At 30.1% G+C, this 22,444-nt stretch overlaps 2 protein-coding genes across 2 annotated transcripts; both read left to right on the top strand.

The window, feature by feature from the left end:
- The first annotated feature begins 3,643 nt into the window (after positions 1-3,643).
- Positions 3,644-8,408, top strand: LOC129972163 (UNC93-like protein). The gene is made up of 3 exons (XM_056086186.1): positions 3,644-4,657; positions 5,898-6,165; positions 8,050-8,408. Exons 1-3 carry the CDS (start codon positions 3,644-3,646, stop codon positions 8,271-8,273), a joined length of 1,506 nt encoding a protein of 501 aa, XP_055942161.1. The 3' UTR covers positions 8,274-8,408.
- A 4,492-nt stretch (positions 8,409-12,900) lies between these two features.
- Positions 12,901-15,627, top strand: LOC129972154 (uncharacterized). The gene is made up of 2 exons (XM_056086175.1): positions 12,901-14,514; positions 15,463-15,627. Exons 1-2 carry the CDS (start codon positions 12,901-12,903, stop codon positions 15,625-15,627), a joined length of 1,779 nt encoding a protein of 592 aa, XP_055942150.1.
- The last annotated feature ends 6,817 nt before the right edge of the window (positions 15,628-22,444 follow it).

Here is a 22,444-nt window from a genome sequence, read left to right as displayed (position 1 = left end):
ATCTAGCCTTATTATCTTTTACGTCACAGAGCAGGTATTGAACAGATACACAAATCATATCTTTCAGAAAAATTTATTTTGAACATTTAAGAGAAAGTATATCTGGGTTTAAGTGTTCACCTGTTTTAATTAAAAATCATTTTTTTTTTTAATGTTTGTTGTTTGTTTTCACTACATCATGACAATTTCTTTTGCACTTCATATGAATATAGGGATTACTTGGTTTAAGGTTTATATTCAGCTATAGATACAGATATATATTATGTATTTATATTATTACAGATATAGATGTCGATAGCAATTTTAGTTAAAATGACATAATACAAAGAATTCAAGTTTCCAAGTGTTCTGAATTTTATAGTCAAACAATAATTTTTCTATTAAATTTTTTAAAAAAACTTTAAGGTGAGATTTAAATAGTGCATCTTAAAAGTTGTCTATAAAAGTTCTGAGGTATTAAATATTTTCTTAAAAGAATAAAGCTGAGTGTATTTTTTCTAAAATTTGAAAAGAATTTCATTAAACATGTTGATTACTTATATTTTAGATAAATGTATATTTAAATGATAAATTTTGCTTATTTTACATTCAATTCGGTACAATTTTGTTTCACATACGAACAATTTGTCATTAAAATATAAAAAATGAATAGATGCTTTCCAGCCTATCTTTTAATAAACTCATTTTTCTGGAAATTTAATCTCTTTCAGCAGAGTCTTTTTTTTTTCGTTTTAAATTTTACTCAAATGGTTTATAATAATTTCTAATTAATAAGAATTTCCTTAATCGAATAGAGAAAACGATTTAGTAAATGCCTTGAATTTAAAAGTTTTAATAAAATGAAATGTTAAAATTTTCTTAATTTTCCAACATCTTTGAATCTTTGCTAACTAAAATTAAACCAATCACTAATTATGTTAGGAATAAAATTTTATTAAATCGTATATGATTGATCATTTTTGCGAAAAATAATTGATATCTTGTAGGCTGATTTTATAATACGGCAATTACAGTAATATTTTTATATTTAAATCTTTAAGCAATTTTTTTCCTCAGCTTGCCTTTTTTTGAAATTATGTCTGCATAAAAACGCTTAATTTCAAATGCATTTCATTCACATTACTTGAATTTTTTATATAAAATCACAAAAAACAGTTAATAAAATTAAAAATTTATTTAAAAAAAACTTTGATTAGAAAAAAATTTTAAAATGGTGAAATTAATAAAACATGATAATTTCTAAAAAATCATTAAAAAAAATTTAATAGTTTTGTACGAAATTTATATAGCCCCCCAAAGAAGCGTAGAAAGTTTTGAGAAAATATTTTTTCTCCAAATTTAATATAAATATCCAACATCGGACCCTTTATTTTATTCAGTTCATCATGAAAATACATTAAAAAACATTTGGTGAGAAATTGTAGAAAACTGAATGAGCATTTTCAAAAAGAAAAATGACTCATTTTTCAGGAAATTTTTTTAATTTTAAATTTTAAATTTCTAAAGGTGGAATTTTTTTTAAATCTAAGTTTTTGCATAGTTTACATCTATTAAAATAAAACTAAACACATTTACTTTTAATTGTTGAAAAATGGATTTTGAGTTCAATTAAACAGTAATAGATTTTGTAGACTTTTAAATCTGTGCCTATAAAATGTTTTCAAATCTGGAAAAAATAAAGAAATTTTACTGGTGTAGAAAAAATTCAACATAAAAGGTGTAAAAGTAGTAGGAAGAGAAATAAAAGCAAAAATAAAAATACAAACAAAGCCAATATATAGCATGAAATATTATATGAAAAAAAATTATTTTTAGTTTACGACAGTTTTATTGAAATACCTTCAAAGAACAGAAGAAACATTGCTGCTTGCGATTTGAGATGATTAGATGTAAGCTATTCTAATTAGTGTAATTTTATCATTTTAAAAATTAGGGTAGTTAAGCAGAAATGTCTTTAATAAAAGGGCAGAAATTTCATTGCTTACAGTTTGAGACAAGTAGATTCGAATTATTTTAATTAGTGCACAAAACACTCCTGTGTGCAGTGCGTTCACACATGATCTTGATTTTGGAAGTAGCTATAGATGATAAGAAAGTAGCATTATAATTCAAGTATTAAAATTATCGAGAAGCATATAATGAGAGTGAAAAACTTTTAGTCAGATGCAAAAGTCTCTTGATGCGGTTACCGAAAATGTCTCTTGATCTGCTAAATAATCGGCAATTTTGTTTTCGCATAGAGTCATTTCACTTAATTGCAAAGCAACCTTCTGTATCTATTAATGTTTGTAAGGAGATTTGCAGCCAAACATTGCATGTTACTTTTTTGCATATATTTTTATTTTGTACGGTTTCAGGCCCTTAGATATGAATTCTTGCGGCAGTTGCCTGCCTGGTAGATGCATAAAACATAGAAAAGGTCTAAGAATAGTTTTATAGAAAAGTGGTATTAATAATTTGAATGTAGAGTTGATAAAGGGAGTATAGTTTCGCTTTTATTCCTTTGAAGTTACATTTAATTTTCTCTTTATGATTTTTCAACGTAGGGTACATTTTGGGAGTAGTGCAATTTCAGTAGTTTTATTGCTTCTTGAGATATTTTTTCTCTAGGGAATTGGAGGAGGAAGGTTTTTGTCATAAGTGAAAGAATATGATACTAATACCGTTGAATGATACTAGTTTTCCATTGTATGAACCATTTTTTTTATTTATTTTAGTTTTAAAGTGGTTTTTTTTTGTAATTTTTTTGTATTTTTATAAGTGTAGAACTTTGCAATGTCATTCACGAAGAGACTGAATTTTTCTCCCGAAGTTACAGAGGAAAAGAATGCGGAATTAGTGAAACACATTGGGGTACGTCTGATAAACGAAAGTTCTTCAGCTAGAGTGCTTCTTGGAGACGAAAATGATTTTTTAATGCAAGCTATGCTTTTTTTTTTTTGAAAAGTGTTAGGATTATAATTTAACAATACGTTCGGAGCTTATCATTTCAATTACCTTGTGCGGGCATTTTCTGCACTCTGTTCTATACTTGCTTCAAAAAGGGATAATTAGAATTTTCCAAGCACATGAAGGCAAAATTGAATAACCGTAACTCAAAAGCTAGAATTAGATCGCCTACCTTAAAAACTAGAGTTAGAAAATTTATAAAAGTAAAACTAGAGTTAGATCCTGAAGTTTTCCTACAATTTCATATGATTATACAATTACAATAATTCATATTACAATTTATATCTTCTTGATAATCAATAAATTATATTATCTTGTTTCAAAATGTATTTATTTTTAAAAAAATTATTTTATTTATTGAATTAATTATGTTCATTTTTTATTTGTAGAGTTCCCTACTTCCCAGCCTTAAAAATCCAGCAAAACAAGATTTCCAAATATGTTTAGCAAAAATCTACATACAGATCTCAGTAAATGCAGAATTATTAAAAATTTGATTGTCGCATCGTTATCATTTTTATTACTGTACACAGGCGATGATTGTCTTGTTATGCTACAAACCACGATGAATAAAGAGCAAGGAGTAGGGACAGCTTCTTTGGCTTTCAGTTTCATCACTTTTGGGATTGCATCATTATTGTTTACCAGTTTCTTTGTGAAGAAATTGGGAAGTAAGAATGCACAACTCTTAGGAATGGGAATGATGCTACCCTACATTGCATCCAATTTTTATCCAACTTGGATTACCATGATACCTGCAGCGATACTGAGGGGTATCGGTAGTTGTTTGCTTTGGGCAGCTATGTGCACTTATTTCAATGAATCCTCGGTTCGGTTTTGCAAAATTGCAGAAAATGGGGGAAATTCCAAATGTGCATCTCAAGTAGAGCCTGTAAATGAAAATTCTCAGATGAAGTCGAGTTTTAAATTAGATGGAAAAAATGTGGAGAAATTGTCAGCATCTGATCTACTCAATAAAGCAAGTAACAGTCCTGTAGCAAGCCGAAATTGTACCAGACACCTTGTAGATACCACACCTGTTAGGCTTACTGCTTGCAAATCTAAGAAAGATAGTTTACCAGAAATTAGAACACTTTCGAAAGTGAAGGATATAGAAATAACAGAAGACACCAAAGATCGCAAACTAAAAAACTTTAAGGACACAGTAATTCTCAAGACAATAAGTAATGTTTTAGATGAGAAAAAAGAAGAAATATCATTTGATTCTCCTCTCGAAAACGCAAAAGCAAATGTTGAAACATCATATCAATCTTATCTCGATTCAACTAAGTCTCTCTTTTTCGGCATCCAAGGTTTGGCATACTATTCTGCAAATGTTTGGGGTAGCTTATTCGGCTATTATGTTCTCAAGACAGATGACAAAGACTACATTAAAAGTTCAAATTATTCGTGTGGAGCAGATTTTTGTAGCGCTACTAAAGATGGATTCAGTAATGGCATAGAGGAAGTACCAAATGAAACTAGATATTTATTAACTGGCGTAAGTATGACATGTGTATTTATAGCTCCGTTAATAATTTGGTTATTTTTGGATCGGATAGACACTGTGAAAAACAATGTAAAACTCTCATGGGACCATGTCTTTGCAACCATTAAATACATTAAAAAGAAAGACCAGATTCTTCTAATACCTTTTACGATTGGCGCTTGTCTTTGCAGAGGATTTCACATAACTGATTTTACAAAGGTAATTTTTTTTCTTAATGTGTGTTCTATTTAAAGTTAGTTATTTAATAAATTAAACGGCACAAATGTTTAAAGTAGTTCTGAACTGTAAATTCATCGAAATAATCTCTATTTGAAAAAAAGATGCGAAATTTTCGTTTATATAAATAAATATTTATTATATACTTTTTTACAAAATGCATCATAAAATTGAGTATGTTTTTAAAAAATATTTAAACAAATACAGCAGTCTATTAAGTATGCAGTTTCCCAATATACTATTCTGCTATCGTTTGAACGTTAAACACTTTTTTTTCTTATAGCTATCAAGCTATATGAGTAAATTTCACGCTCTTTTTTTCTAGAAATTACTATTTATAAATTTTGTATGTTAATGTTAATTTTTGAGACTTAAGTAAAACGTAAGAGTAATAATATAAATAACCATTTATCTTATTATATTACACAATCTGCCTCTAAAATGTAGATTCTTGAAGCAAATCCGTCTCTGTGTTGACCATTTTGCGCTTTGTACTTTCGCATGTGTATAAACACCGTCACTGAATTCATTAAACTTCGATATGCAATCTTGTGACAACAACTCTAATTTGGTGTCAAGTTTTTGTTTTAATTAATCGGATAAAAAGACGTCAAAAATACATATTAGCACGATAGATTCAATAAAAATTTGAATAAACGCTAAAGAATTGTTCTAAGCAACGCCATATAAGGCAATTTTGAACTTATCCAAGGTTCATAATTTTATGCGGATACAGAGGAATAAGACCTCAATTAGATAATACATAAGAAATAGGGCGACCACTGCCTATCCATACTATAAGACATTGGTAAAATTTAATTGTAATAAAGCTTTTAAACTATAACCATCAGTTTAGTGCTACCTTTTTGATTATCAGATTAAAATCAGAAAAGATTTTGATTGCCTGAACAAGTAAATTTGTGTGAAAATTTAGCTTCTGTTTATTTTAAAATGCTTTAGAAAAGTTTAATTATCTGTAAGAAAACCTCTGAAACTATAATGATCCGTAAAAAAAAATTATATAAATACTAATTATTGCCGGAACTTGGAATTTCGATGCTTTGCAACAAGCTAGATGCGTAAATTTCATGCTTTTAGACATTTCTCTCTTTAAGTTTTACTTACTAATGTTATGAAATTGAAGCATAATTTTTTTTTCATTTTTATGTTTTTTAAGCGTTTATATTATATTTCCGCAATATGACTGTGCTTATGTTTGTAGTCTTATATTGCGTGTGCCTGGAGTATATCCCACATCGGTCTGTTCACTCTCATCTACGGAATCTCATCTGCTCTGTCAGCCATCTTTTCTGGTGCCATAATCAAGTGCGTTGGAAGGAGATCAGTTCTGATACCAATCCATATAATCGTCATCGCCAACTTCGTCTTTCTCTTTTTCTGGAGCCCAAGCGCACAGCAGCCATACATCTTTTATGTACAAGTTACTATCAACGGCTTGATCACTTCAGCATTAGTCACACAATCGAAAGGTGAGTTGGAATTTCGATATCACATACTTGAAAAAAAAATCTTTTTACTGTCTCTTATTCAAAAAGGAAGTAAAATTTCAAAAAAATTCAATTTCTAGATTTTGACGAAACCCCAAGTTTCAGATCTCTCTGGGCCCGAAAAATGAATTTTAAAAGTTATGTCTATCTGTCTGAACACAATAACTCAAAATTTGTTTAAACGAATTTACGAATTGTTATACGAATGAAATTTGATAAGTAATCATCAAATTTTAAGCGATATTCGCTCACAATCGGGCCAGCTGGCTATTTCAGTATAAATGATGCTATTTTACATCTTTAGATGCCATTTTCTCAAATTCGTAGAATTTTCTGACAAAAAATCTCATAAATTAAATCTGATGATTATTTTTTAGTTTAAATTTGGTGTAAGAATTTCTCAGTATGTTCTGCAGTTCCTGAACAAGAGAATAAGTAATCTGTTCTTTTAGAAATATTTTATAGTTGTTTTAATTCTTTACAATGTGAAAAAAAAATTGAATATTTAGTGTTATTTATAAATCGAACTAAAGTATTTCAAGAATGTATTGAAATGCTACTTATTTTTTACTTCGAGAAATAGATAATATATTTCTTAAGCTGTCTGCAAAGTTTTAAGCAAATCATTTCATAAATCATATAACTAGAAGATTTTTGCTTTATGCCTTTCTTTAACCACTGAGCGGGCATTTTTTTTTTTCTTCCTATTTTTAAAATTCTTTTATCACTAAACTGGTATATTTTAGTTTTAAAGGTTTTTTTCTAAATATTTTTAAAGCAAATTTTCAAAACTATAACTATTTCCGAACCTTTTTTTTTTTTTTTTTTCATTCCGATCGTAGTCACATGCAATTAATTTTGATTTTAGTCGGTTGGAAGAAAGGTGCACAAAATGTATAATAGATTTCCTGTACTATGCTCAAATATAAGTGAATGAAAAAAAATATGCTGGGCTTTGACAATAAATATCCCAGTGGCCTTGTCCAAGATCCCCAATTTCATGTAGAGGAAAGTGGAATAGCCTCTTTATTAGGAAGGACGCTACAAAGTTTCGGAACCACTCCCCGTTTCCATAAGATACCAAACCCGTTGATTCTTATTATTTTGTTATTATTCAGTGGCCGAAAGTTTTAAAGCTTTGAAAAGATGTAGTTTTAAGTCATCTATGTACATAGTTGATAAATTTGCTTTAATGCATCTTTCTTCAATAATAAAGTACATTTTATATTTGTGCATTTCTTATTTATGAAATATTTCATTTCAGCCAGTGAGCAATGTGTTTCAAAAAGACTTTCGATGTTTTTCTTTGAAGAAAGTCTATAACGAAGAGGAGTTTCAAATAAATAGCACTTGTAAAAATTAACATCATAATCAGACAAAATGCAGCTAGAGATATCACTTCGCCATCTCTAGAAAGACAATCCATTTGATTGACTCTCTTATTACTCGCTCGCTTTCACCTTTATATAATAAACGTGAAAAAATGCCGCATTTTCTTGACAGATCTAAGGATCTTGAATTCTAATATATTCTTATATTTTCTAGAACTTTCATTTTTGTCATCATATCTCCAAATGGTTACCAAATTCTTCCTCAGTGCTGATTAGCATCCATTCAACAACTATTAAACGTAACGATATCACAGATTTGTAGCAATATGCTCCTTGACTAAATATTTTAAAAGAAGTGGATAGAATAAAATAAATGAGTGAACTCAAAAATTCTAAAGGAATCAAAAATTCTAATTCTTCAATTATAATACATATGCTTCAAGTCAATAATTTCTTTTTTAGAGTTGTTTTTTAAATTTCTTGAATACCTTCATAGCCATGAATATTTCTAATAACTTTTTTAAACTAATTTCAGCTTTTTATGGTATTCTCTTCGAAGGTGATGAAGAAACGGCATTTTCGAGTTGCAACTTATATACCTCAATTGGATGGGCCGTGCCTTTCATCTATAATGACCTGTTTTGCACTTCTGTGAAAATAATAATAGTGCTTGCATTTTCTTGTGCCGGGTTTCTGGGATATTTACTTGCTGAAAAGAGTTACAATTCGAGAAAGAAGGAAATAAGTGAATCTATATGAAAACATATAGCACAAATATTTCATCAACATGTTATTCATATTCAGTCTTTATGTTTAAAACTAATAATCTGTATTGATAATTATTAGCGTTTATTTTAAATAAAGTAAAGATATTGGGGCCTTCTGTTTCGAAGATGTAAAATTGGCAATTTGTGATATATCTTTCCTCAAAATCTATTAAGTATTTGAAATTCTTCAATTTAGTACATCTTTCTTGTTACACCGAAATAAGCTGTTGCAAATCTTGATTATTATTATTATTATAATTTTTTTTTCAAATTATTGTACTAGATAGTCTGATACTTTAGACAAAGTATTCAAAACAAGTTTAATAATGCAATGTTACGCACGTTATTTTTAATTTGCATTCCAATAAACTTTCAAAATTTATTTAATAAATAAATTTTATGAATAATACCATTAGCGATAGAATGTTATGCAGAATCCAGCTGCAAAGATAAATTGCTCTCATTTATTTAATTATGAGACCAAAACATTGACATATGTTTTTTTCTCGTTTTTTAACTTTTTTACACCGAGAGTTGTTGTCGACCTTATGAAGTCATTTCCCTCTCGATGGAAAATAATATTAATTGTAGTAATTTTTAGTCTATAACAATAACATTTTTAATTTCATATAGATCAGTTGTAAGCAGTTGCAAATTTTTATTTATTTTATTTAATATCAAACTTTAAAAAAAAAGTTTCTGGTCATTTTTCTTTTTTTTTTATTTCTCTCTTTTATGACCCTTTACCGAATTGAGGCAATAAAAAAAAATCCTCAAACTGCAAGCAATTATAAATACGCATTCAATTTAGTTTAAAAAGTGAACTAAAATGACCTAGTTTTTGACTGTACAAAGATTGCAACGTCAATTTCTAATTATCTTTTACTTTCCTACTCACTTATGTGGGTTGCATGTGAAATTATGTTTTATCAATCAAGATTTTGTTTTTTATAAGTAAATCTTATTCTTGCAATTACTACTACTATTTAAACTACGAGCTAAGTAAAGGATTAAACAGCACTATCCATTATTATAAATTAAAAGAGATTTCTCTAATCCACTACAAATTTTCGTTGACAAAAATCGACAGATTTCATCAGGTGATCAAAAATATTCAATTCGTTTCTTTAACGAACTAATTTGAATGGATGGGCAACAACAAACATTATTCATAGCTTATTGTAAACTTCAGAAAAACGTTAAAACTCGATTAAAATGTATTTAGAAGTTTCGTCGACTTTTATTTTATCTAAACCACAGAGCATCTCAATCAAGAAACTGTATTTTATTTTTATAGTTATATTTTCTTCAGATTCACAATTCTGCAATTTCGAAAGAAAAAAAAACGTGGTAGCGTTCTTCCCGAAACTTTCTCGCATACTTCCTAATAAAGGTATTACTCACTCTCACTCCCACACATAAAAATTGTGGACCCTGAGGAAAGCCGTGAACGACACAAATGCTCAGACTTATATTTTTAGAATCTTGCTCAAGGGCCTTTTGCACGCATTTGAGTGCCTCTTCGTCGACCAATTTAAATCTCATAACGAAAACTTTAGAAACATGTTTTTAGTTTAGTTATATCAACGTCCCGTTTTAAAGCAAAACTGGGGCTATTTTGGGACGGACCTCGTCATTTTGAACCGAGCTAACATATCAAATTTTATTTATTTAAATCATTGTATTTTTTTTAACTATACATGTATGTGAAAGTACAGACCGACAGACGGTTGATTCCTTGATTGATTTGATTCAAACATGAGAATTTATCTATAATTCAGATAATAAATTTAAGTATCAAATTTTACCTATGTAGTATATTAAGACTTGTAGTTATCATGGTTACTTATCCTAGGGCAAATATCCATACAGACTTCCTTTAAATATAAATCGCTTAAAACTTATATGGGATGCAGAACATACATCGAATTTGGTGCATCTAGCTCAAAGCGTATTTATAGTGCTGACACAAAGACATACTGAGTGTCGGGGTAAGTGCAATACCCCGTGTTCACGCGAATGTCGCTTAACGCCAAACTTGGCAATGTTAAAATTACGGCAACCCCTTTACCCGCCCTTCCGGTTGAGTCTTTCAGGGGTTCATTAGAACGTTGACCCGCATCGGCTCCACAGCCCCCGCAGAAGCTATAAACAACTTCAGTTTGTAAGGCTTAACAAAACCAACCGCAATGCAATACCGCAATCAGCCATGTATTATATGAACTACTCACCACAAAAGGAGTGTATATAGTGTAAATAAAAAAGTTTAAGCAAAAGTACAGTCCACTGCTCACTTCGAATCACCATATTTATGGTCCGTCGAGCCGGAGGAATTACTAGTAAAAATAATCATGCCTGATGATCAAAGAGCAAAAATCATATCTCTTAACAGAAAGAGATGTAGTATAAAATCCTCTTTAACAAAGCTGAACTCTTTTATCGAAACGGATGATTCAAAGGACTCAATAGTGAATCAAACTAAACTGGATAATCTTCTCAGGATTAAACAAAACCTAGAACAGATTAAAGAAGAGTACTTCGTCACAGCCGAGGATTCCGAATTACAAGAATTGGAAGATTCGGTAGAAGAATTAGAAGAAGAGTGCGAAAGACTAGAGGTAAGCCTTAAGAAAATATTAGCCTCTAATAATGAACTTTTATCTGCTTCGAACTGTAATTCTCATTCTAATGAAGCATTAAGCAAAACAGAAAGCATTAGTTTCAGACTGCCTGAAATTCCGTTGCCTAAGTTTTCTGGTCATTACCAAGACTGGCAGAATTTTAAAATTCAATTTGAAAATATCATTGACAATAATGATAAATTAACTGAAAATCAAAAATTATATTATTTAAAATCAACTCTTAGTGGTGCAGCCGCAGAAATAGTGACAATAGAAGAGACCTATGCCAGTTTGAAAAAATGCTCTGAAAGAACGTTTTGATAATAAACGATTATGCGTTCAAAGCCATTTCAATGACATATTAACATTAGAAATCCATACATCCGATTCAGCAAAAGGTTTACGAGCTTTTGTGGACAATTGTATTAAACATGTTCGAGCTCTTAAAATTATGGGTTTAGAACAAAACTCTTTTTCTGAATCATTATTGATCAATATTTTGATGAAAAAACGAGATAGAGAATCAAGAAGACAATTTGAACTTTCTTTGGTATCATCTAATTTACCTACATGGTGCGAATTCATTGAATTTTTAGAGAAAAGATGTCTTGTCCTTGAAAACATTCAAGGGAGCATTACCGCAAAATCAAAACCGCAACAAGAATCATATAAAAAATCTCATTGTACTAATTGTTTATCGGATTCTCATAAAACGAATCATTGCCGCAGCAATAACCGTTGTAAGATCTGTTCTGGCTTTCATAATAGCCTTCTTCACATTGATTCTTCTATAAGAAATAAAAAACAACAGCAACAAACCTCAGCCAATAAATCTAGTGATCATCAAAATACTTCAGACTCTAACTCAAAAGCTTTAGCTCAAACAGAAATATCTCCATCTCTCTGTTCGCAAGATCAACGAAAAACAAAGAATGCAAATTCATCTATTTTGCCTACTATTATTGTTTATATTAAAAACGCTGCTGGTCAGAAAATACCTTTACGAGGCATTTGTGACACGGGGTCTCAGAATTCCTTTATCACTACAGAAGTCGCGAATAAATTAGCTCTTAAAAAATATAAAAATAATGTAACGATTTCCGGTATCAATGGAAAAACGAGTCAGTTACATTCAAAAGTGTTAGCAGAGATTTCAAATAGCGATGAATCATACGTTATAATAGCTCAGTTGCTCGTCATTCCAAAAATTACTGAATGCATTCCTTCAATAAATAAAAAATTAGAAAAACAAAGCTTACCGGATGGATTCAATTTGGCTGATCCTATGCAAGGTCAAAGGGCAATTGATATATTACTTTCAGCTTCTTTCTTTTTTGATACATTAATGCCAGGGAAATATATTTCAGATAATCTGATTTTGCTGAATTCGCGTTTTGGATTTATTGCTAGCTCTGCAAAGGAAGGAGAGTCAGAATTTAATCATAAATTCTGTGGTCTTGTTACGCAGAATAATAATTTAGAAAAAATAATGGAACGATTTTGGCAAGTCGAAACATTACATGAAAATCAATTTTCTTTAAGTAAAGATTCAATTTATTGTGAGAAGCATTTCAAGCAAACATACAAACGCAATGAGGAAGGTAGATATATTGTGGAAAGGCCAATAAAGGAGAATCCCCCTGTGTTAGGTGAATCAAAACAAATAGCGCGAAATCGTCTAGACAGTTTAATTAAAAGGTTAAACAAAAACCCGCACATGAAAAAGCTCTATTCTGAATTCATTGAGGAATATGAAGCTCTTGGTCACATGGAAAGAGTAATGGAAGATGAATTACCAGAAACTAATTATTTTTTACCTCATCATGGAGTCTACCGGGAAGGATCTACAAGCACCCCTCTAAGAGTAGTCTTCAATGCTAGCTCCATGGAGTTTCATTAAATGATTTATTGTGTAAAGGTGATGTTGTTGAGGACATTTTTGAATTAATATTAAGGTTCATGACACACAAGTTTGCCTTTACATTTGACATTCAAAAGATGTTTCGTCAGATTTTAGTCGTGCCACATCAAAGAGACTATTTACGAATTTTATGGTTTGATGAAAACTCCCATCAAGAAGTAACATTTAGATTAAAAACTGTGACATATGGCACTTCATGTGCACCTCATCTTGCCATACGCACCATTAAACAATTAGCTTTAGATGAAGCGTCGGACTTTCCGTTAGCATCGGAAATGGTTTTACGCGACCTTTACATGGATGATGGGATTACAGGCGCCCCGGATATCCAAACTGCACAAATTCTACAACAACAGCTGATAAAAATGTTCGCAAGAGCAGGAATGTCCTTACATAAATGGACTTCAAACTCACATGAACTTTTAAATAGTTTTCCAACTTCTAATCCTGAAAACACTTTTCCCATAGATGAGCAGGTCTCAAAGGCTCTTGGCATGCATTGGAAGCCTTTCGAGGATTTATTCATATTCACAGTCAAGTATGAAAATAAATCTATGCTCACGAAACGAACAGTTCTCTCAGTCGTTGCCAGACTCTACGACCCCTTGGGTCTGCTGGGACCAGTTATCTCTAAAATGAAGATTTTTCTCCAAAAATTGTGGTTGCAAAAACTTACATTTGACGACCCCCTTCCTCCAGCCATTGGTAAAGAGTGGAGTCATTTAGTTCAATCCCTTAGGGCTCTTGAGCTAGTAAAAATTCCAAGATGGATTTTAAATGAAAATCCTGTAAAATTAATTCTTCATTGTTTCTCAGACGCCAGTGAAGCCGCATATGGAGCAGTTATTTATCTACAATGCATCAGTGCCAATGATATAGTCACATCTAGACTTGTATGCAGCAAATCTCGAGTCTCCCCATTAAAGACTGTCTCCATTCCCAGATTGGAACTTTGTGGATATCTTCTCGCCGCTCAACTAAAGGCCAAGGTTAAAAAAGCTTTACATCTACAAATTGATAGCACAGTGATGTACACAGATTCTACTATTTCCCTAGCCTGGATTCAAACACCACCAAATCGTCTCAAGACATTTGTTGCAAATAGAGTGGGAAAAATACAACAACTGACGCAGAACAACAAATGGCAGCATGTTTCCTCCACTTTAAACCCCGCAGATGTGATATCAAGAGGACTAGTTCCAGAACAACTGATTGACAACTATTTATGGTGGAATGGACCAACTTTCCTTCAAGAACTACCTGTTTCTATGAACTCTGCTGACCAACAAATGATTGATGCATCTCAAGATTCTCAATTTTTATTGGAACTCAAGGACAATACCACTCACTCCTTAGTGACTTTAAATTCAGATTTTCTTACTAACTTTTTCAAAATTAGTAATAAGTATAACAAATTAATACGTGTTTTCAGTTTTCTCCTCAGATTTCTAGGAAACTGCAGAAACAAGAAGATGAAGGGTTCACTCTCCTCAATGGAAATCGAGGAAGCAGAATTTAAATTAATTTCCCTTGTACAACAAAATGTTCTTGCTGATGATTTCAAAAACTTAGCAAGTGGTAAACAGGTAAACCCTTCTAGCAAATTAAAAAGTTTATCCCCTTTTTTAGATGAAGGTTCTAATGTAATTAGAGTAGGAGGCAGACTTAGAAATGCCGACATACCATTTCAGGTAAAATTTCCTATTATTTTACCTAAAACTCATATCCTTACTAAATTAATTATGCAAAGTATTCATCTTAAAAATTGTCATATTGGAGCCCAAACTTTACTTCATTTAACTAGACAGATGTATTGGCCCATTGGGGGCAGAGATATAGCTCGCAGTATTGTTCATAACTGTATTACTTGTTCCCGATATAATCCTCACCTGTCTATTCAAAAAATGGGTGATTTACCCGCAGAACGTTGTAATCCTTCGTTACCATTCAATATTACTGGAGTGGATTTCTGTGGTCCGTTTTTTATTAAAAATAAGTTTCAAAGAAAAGGACCTCTTCAAAAAATTTATGTCTCAATTTTTGTATGTTTTGTAACGAGAGCAGTACATTTTGAAATTGTTTCAGACTTAACATCAGATTCTTTCATAGCTGCCCTAAAAAGATTTACGTCACGAAGAGGCAGAATTTCTACTATTTTTACAGACAATGGTCGTAATTTTGTAGGTGCCCATAATGAGTTGAAAAGACTATACAAGATAGTTAGTAATCCAGATAATGTGTTGGCAGATTATTTAAGCTCAGAAAAAATTAATTGGAATTTCATTCCCCCCTTATCGGCTCACTTCGGTGGAATTTGGGAGGGAGGAGTTAAGTCTTTTAAATTTCATTTCTTAAGAGCAGTAGGCAACCTAAAATTGACTTATGAAGAATTCCTAACGGTAGCAAATCAAATAGAAGGAATTTTAAATTCTCGACCTTTAACACCGCTTTCCTCAGATCCAAATGATTTGCAAGATTTAACCCCCGCACATTTTTTAGTTGGTAGACCTATTTCCGCAATTGTTGAACCAAATTTAACAGATTTTTCTGATAATGCCTTGAAACGTTGGCAAAGGGTAACTAAAATAACCCAATATATTTGGTTTAGATGGCATAGAGATTACCTTAATCATTTACAGCAAAAGTCAAAATGGTACTTTCAAAAGGACAACATTAGTGTCGGTACCATGGTAGTAGTCAAAGACGACAATGTCCCTCTTAATTCTTCGTTGTTAGAACGTGTTCTTAAGGTTTTTTATGTTAAAGATAATATTATTCGAGTGTGCCTTGTTAAAACAGCCTAAGGGACTTATAAACGTCCAATTACGAAATTAGCCAAATTGCCAATTGAAACCTAAATGTTCATTTATTTTGTGTTTATTGTATTGTATTTTGCATACTTATATATCTAGTATTTTGAATTTAGTTATTCTGTAGTAGTTAGTGTCTTCATTGTATTTTAATGTGCATTTGAACTTTATGTATATATTCTTTCATACTGAATTTTGCATTTGTTAATTTAACTTTCAATTTAAGATTTATTGTATTTCTATATGTATTGTGTGCAACGTCTTTTTACTTTTGAGAGACATTGCATGGTCGGGCGGTATGTTCACGCGAATGTCGCTTAACGCCAAACTTGGCAATGTTAAAATTACGGCAACCCCTTTACCCGCCCTTCCGGTTGAGTCTTTCAGGGGTTCATTAGAACGTTGACCCGCATCGGCTCCAGAAGCTATAAACAACTTCAGTTTGTAAGGCTTAACAAAACCAACCGCAATCAGCCATGTATTATATGAACTACTCACACAAAAGGAGTGTATATAGTGTAAATAAAGAAGTTTAAGCAAAAGTACAGTCCACTGCTCACTTCGAATCACCACCCCGACCTAGCCAAAGGCCATGCGGGAAACGTACTGGGGCCGCTGAAAAGCAATTCCACCACGCACGAAGGAACAAACTACATTTGAAGACATTGGACCCTTGCAAACAATAAAGAACCCTCTAGAGAGAAGGCATATTGGTACAGAAAAAGAATAGTAAAAAAAGCATAATATTTTACATTACATATTCAGCTGTGTAACATTAATTCCAAAAATTAGCTTTCAGAGTCTTTAAAATCCGAAGAAGATTTATCCAAACCATAGAGATGAATTTCTTGACGCCTATAATACTTTCTCTTTCGAAATAAGAGCATTTTCTTTGGAAACTGCTATTACATGTAGTTTATATAACAACAAACAAAAATCAAATTTAACTTGCGCAATGAGATCAGATAGCTGAAAGACAAACCCTATTTGCAATTCAGATGTTTTTAAAGTGAATGAATATCTGTAAAAACTTGAATAAAATTCTGTGTTTGTAAAACTTGAATGCTGCCTAAACACAAAGGTTCAAATGGGGCAAAATATAAATGCAACTAATTTTTTGAAAATGGCATATGAAAAAAAGAAAGACAAGTTGACTTTTGTAATTTTTCAGGTCCTTTGGTAAAAATCTGTTCTTTGAAAAATTTCAAATAAACCACATCATGGAATATAAAGCATGTACGAAAAGGACGCTTCGGAAAAAATTTTGCCGCTCAAAAATATTGTAGGGGGGGGGGGGATAAAGAGAGGTCACAAAAAGATAAGAAGTGTTAAAACTTAGATCTTAATAAGAATGAATTCATTTTCCGATATCTTTAACTTCTTGTCAACATTAAGGACCGTTAAAAAATTATTAAAAATGAACGCTTTACTATGCCAAAATATTAGATACATTTCTTATCGTTTTTCAAATTATAACTGCAAAAGGGAAAAAAAGTGCGATTTCCAAACGAAACCTGTTGAACTTGGATGACCTTACTTTAGTTTCAGTAAAAATTAAGTCACATTATTGTCTCAAATGATTGTATTAATTCCTTTTAAAGCTATTTATTTTGCGAATACAATTCTATTAAATAAAAAACTTCAGGAATTCGGTTTCATTCAAAGCTATTTTTCAGAATTGTTAAATTATTTCTTATATTAGACTCATTAACGAAATGAGCGATTCCTGAGGCTTGTACCAGAATAAAACTAACTGCAGCAAATTGTGCAAATTCATCGAAATTCTGCCTTTTTTTTCTCGCACTTCATGTGGATTGTCACTTCCACATTTTGAGGCAAATTATATTATTTTTTCAAAGTTCATATACATTTGTTTCAAACAACAGTAGAACATTTTTACATACCATATTTCCTCTTCGTAATTGATGTATATACACAGGAATATGATTTCCTGATAAGGATCTTTTTTGATAAAGATATTGAAAGGTGGTCTATGCTATTAATATCCTCTGGTCATTTCTTTGAGGATCTTTTTTCAAATATAATTTTGAAATTTTGTAAACCTATTCGTGGGAATAGCTCTTCTTGCATGCGCCATGCATTTTATGTTTGTTCTCTTTACCATTGGGAAATAAAAAAAAAAAACGCTATATCTTCGGTTACCAATTGCTAATTGTACAAACTTGAACAACGTTGTTTCACATGTTCAGTCCAATGTTTTTGAATTAAATCCATTTTTTTGTAATATTTTGTTATATTTATTGATATTATATTTCATTACAAAAAACACATTATTTGAATTTTTATAAATCAGCAACAAGCAGTAAGGCGGCAAATAACATAGGTAATTCCAAATGTTTGTTTTTTCTTCAGTGGTATAAAGAGGTACACATACAGACTACGTACGACGATATTTTACATACTGAAAGGTTTTGTGTATGGTGGCAATAAGAAAATTTAAATATTTTATTTCTTACAGAATTATATTTACATTTTTTAATGTTAGTTCATGATTTTTTGTAACTTTAATTCAAACAACTTTGTAATCTAACTAACGTAATTAGATTCAGTAGTAAAATAATTAATCTTATTTGAAGACTTATGCATTAATTTTCATAGTATAAACACTGAATATCTGTATTCTTAAATTAACTTAATGCTTAACTGACTTAATGCTTAATAAACTTAAATGGCTTAAAATTCTAAAAACTATTTAGAATAAAAACAGCCACTAGTTTTATTGTAAAAAATTATTTTTTAATTTTTAAATTTGAAGAATCTTAAGCATTTCAAAAGGATTCCAAAAATTGCATTAGCTTTTATTTTATTTTTGAGAAAAAACAGTTTTGAAATTAAATGGTGAAAAATATTTACCTGAAGCAAAATTTTGAAAAAACATAAAATATTTGAATAAACAAATTAATTTTGATTGAAGTCGCAATTAAAATTTCCGAATTTCATGCCAGTGTCCGTGTTTATATACTTTTCTTATTTCTTTTAAAAGAGAAGAGTTTTACACTTTTCTATATAACTAAAGTAAACAATTTCACTAATAACTACTACCAATGACACTCCATAACCAACAATCAACAGAATAAATACTCCATATAAATCATCAATTTTAAGCTCAGCAGAATTGACGGTTTTATGTAATAAACCTTCTTTAAGGAAAACTTTGAAAATTTCTTCTCTCTCAAACTTGGTATATATTCCTGCACTTGTAACAGCAGATATCACAGAATTCAGGCTTTCTTTGCAGCAAAAATCTTTTCGCAATGCTATGGCAAAGTTAAGAGATATAAGATTTTCATCGGACATTATGTAAGAATCGAAATGTAACGAATTGTGAAGTAATTCTAACTTGAGTCTTATATCCATAACAGCAGTTTTTTTCAGTATTTTTCTTAAGCTTCCAAAATTATCATGCTTATCAAAAAACCAACCATTATCTTCTATAGCTCTTCCTAAATTTCGCAAGGGTTCGTGGGGAGACGAATGGAATACAGTCAAAGCAAAGGATCCCTTCAAGGTGAAACATCTGTGTGTTCCCTCTCCAACAGCTTCAGAGAGTTCAGTGAAATTTTTGAGAGGGGCTTTCTTAAGAGGAAACGTTAGAAACGAAAGTAAAGTCGAAGAATAATACATTGATACCAACATTGCAAATAAACACCAGGAAAAAAAGATGATCCTATTTCTAGTACCAAGTAATGGTATGGTGAATGCTTGGTTTAGAAAACTGCCAAGTAACTGTAAAAAGAGTTTCATGTAGGAAACTTTTAATCTGAACATTAGAATCAGAACTTTTGGACCGATTACCATGATTAAGAATATACAGATCCACGTTTCAGAATTGAATGGATATAAAAGAGATAACTTAAGTGGTACAGCTCCAGGTTTATCCACTAGAAATTTTACATAGTCTACCTCATAAGAATCAGTGAAATCTACTACTTTTGTTCTTTCTTCTGTTGGACAAAGAAAATTCAAAGCCATGTCAATTTCTTTTCTCTGGAGCATGCCAATCAAGCCAGTCCAACTGCCATTTTTGTTCATTTTTCCAGGTTCTCCATCGGGTGCTGTTTTCAAACGATATCTGAATCTCAGTGTTTTAGACAATAAATCAAGGAACCTGCCTTCTATTCCTTCAAGCATTGAAATTCCATTTCTTTTACTTATCTCAAATACATATTTATTTGGAACGATTCCAACAGTAACCACTGATGGGAACTTCATGGGTTTTGCGATTCCCTGTATTGTTGGTGTATATGAAACGATGAGAAACCATAAAAACAATTTTCTTAAACCGATTTTGTTGAATGCTGTGTTCATTATAGAAAGTTTGTTTTAAAGGAAATATTTCATTCTGCGAATTTCAATTAATATTTTGGATTAATATATGAAGGTTAAATTCAGCCACTTCTTATTATGGAGGAGTTCTAAGACAACATCTCGTTCTTAGCTAATTTCATTGAATCATGTGATCTAATCATAGAAAAAACTTTTGTTAAAATTGGCTGTCGTTCCTGTGACAACAATGAAACAGAATCAATCTTTTGAATAGATTATCAACCATAGAAAATGTACTCTAAAAGATTTTTTTCAATAAATAAATCAAGAATTTCTTTATTCATCGATATATATATTTATATAATCAAAACTGATGCTCGAAATATGTTTCAGAAACAGAATGTACTTATCAGTAAAACTTTCTATAAAAATTGAAGGAGAAATACTCTTTAAGAGGATATTGTTCGCTGTTTGAAAGTAATCAATAAAAGTTATAAAAGAAATTATTAATAAATAAATAAATAAATTTGCATAAAAATAACATGACCTTAAGTACATGATTTATCTGTAATAATTCATAGAACAAGAATAATGTCTTTAGTTGGAATTTTTCTAAAATGAGATGCTTCAAAGTATCCTAAAAGGAACTTTTTATTTCACACGCAATATTTCAATTACGCTCCTTTGCACCAAGCGTAATTTGTAGTAATAAATCCTTTTTGAAAAAATAAAAATAAAAAAATATTTTGCGTCCATATGTCCGCTAAAACAATTTTTTATCACAATTTTTCATTCCGTGTGTATAATTTTAATTTACATACGTCATAAGAGCATAAGAATTTTTTTCTTTCCTTTAGATAAATTTCACTTTTCGAAAAAAAATATATTATAAAATTTCAAATAACTTAGTTTGAGTTATCTGCTATATCTTACAATTTTTAATAACTTTATCTGGTATATTCTTTTGTTTTACTTAATTCACTGACAAACTGAACCCTTGGAGATAGCTATTTGCATTTGCTATCGTAATAATATTTAAAAACATTTTTTTAAAAAGTATGATGAAAATTAGAAATAAAAGAATAACTTACTTGTATAAAAGAAATTCCTCGAATCCTTTTAAAATTCAAATTCACTGAATTGATCAAAAAGATCTCCAAATGAATGAAAAAAATGAAATAATTTGTACAAAATAATTGTTATTTATTGATTTAAAAACAGCAATTTTTTTGCATTTCAAAAAGCTGTTCTTTTATGAAGAAAATTCGTAGTTGAACTACAGCTTTACTAGAATTATTTAATTCATTTTTAATAATCGTTTGCATTCTGATATTTTTTTCTTTTTTGGAGTCGAGATGTAAAAAAGTGAAAAAATGATTTACATAATGACGAAAAGAAATAAATATTTTTATTTAATACTTATAATTATTTTAATATTTAAAATAATTATAAATATTAAATATTTATTAATTATTTTAAATATTAAAGAATTAAATATTTTTTTATCATTACCAGTCAAACTGTCAACGAATAAATCTTAATTTTAACATTGGCAATATTTTTTCTGATAATAAATCTAAAAGTTATGGCAAGAAATAATATTGGCAAGATTATAAATGGCAAATATATGGCAAATAATATGGCAAGAATTATAAAAACATCCTCACCGGAAAAAATTTATTCCGAATACTTCAGCTCATTTTACTGAATACAAAGAATAATCAAAATATGTTGACAATTTTTTAATTGGCTAATTTTAACTAATTATTATATAATATTATATTTTATAATAATTAATTGACATAAATTTTGAATTGAAAAATATTTAAAATAAAACATAACATATTTTTTGAAGAAACTCTTCAAAAATGTTAATTTACTGAAGAAAATATTTATATATATAGAATAATAACGTACATGGCGCAGAAATCGCTCATATTACTTTTTGTCAAATGGCAACAGTCAAATATAATCAAATCATCATACGAATCTCAGGTTGTATCATTGAACGTTTTTACAGTAGCATTAAATTAAAATCTTCGTGTAATTAATTAATGGAAAAGCAAAATATGATTAGAAATATTCTGGAAATGATTTACCTGTTTATCATTAAGCCATTCAATCTGAGGAAAGAAGATATAAAAGAAATTTAAAAAAATAGGCTTGAAACAGAAATTTTAATTCAGCTCAAAAATAAACTTAATCAACACCAAATAGGCAATAGTTATAACTTGCCAACAAAAATGGATGTCCATATCTTCCAAAACAATTGTCTTACCGAAGTAGTCTGTGTATTATCTTTAGATTCAAAAATTATCATTTTGTTTATATTAATTTTATTTCTGTAGAATTTTCCTTTCTGTTTTAATAATATTTTTAATTCAATTTGATACTCTATATATAACAACGTTTTTAAATGATATGACGGAATACAAACTCATTCGTGTTTTTGCTAGTCATATTAATTCCGAAATAATATTTTCACTTTCTGTTTTTTTTCGTGACAAATATTTTTTAATTTGCA

This window comes from Argiope bruennichi, chromosome 1 (genome assembly GCF_947563725.1).
Source record: "Argiope bruennichi chromosome 1, qqArgBrue1.1, whole genome shotgun sequence".
NCBI lineage: Eukaryota > Metazoa > Arthropoda > Arachnida > Araneae > Araneidae > Argiope > Argiope bruennichi.
This window is presented reverse-complemented; position numbering and strand designations above follow the sequence as displayed.

Bases quoted from the DNA above. Each gene is read 5' to 3' on its own strand.
- LOC129972154 (XM_056086175.1), top strand. From the start codon at position 12,901: ATGTTTCGTCAGATTTTAGTCGTGCCACATCAAAGAGACTATTTACGA. The intron at 14,515-15,462 runs GTAAAATTTCCT...AATCATTTACAG, and splicing joins ATGCCGACATACCATTTCAG to CAAAAGTCAAAATGGTACTT.
- LOC129972163 (XM_056086186.1), top strand. From the start codon at position 3,644: ATGGGAATGATGCTACCCTACATTGCATCCAATTTTTATCCAACTTGG. The intron at 4,658-5,897 runs GTAATTTTTTTT...TTATGTTTGTAG, and splicing joins ACATAACTGATTTTACAAAG to TCTTATATTGCGTGTGCCTG. The intron at 6,166-8,049 runs GTGAGTTGGAAT...AACTAATTTCAG, and splicing joins ATTAGTCACACAATCGAAAG to CTTTTTATGGTATTCTCTTC.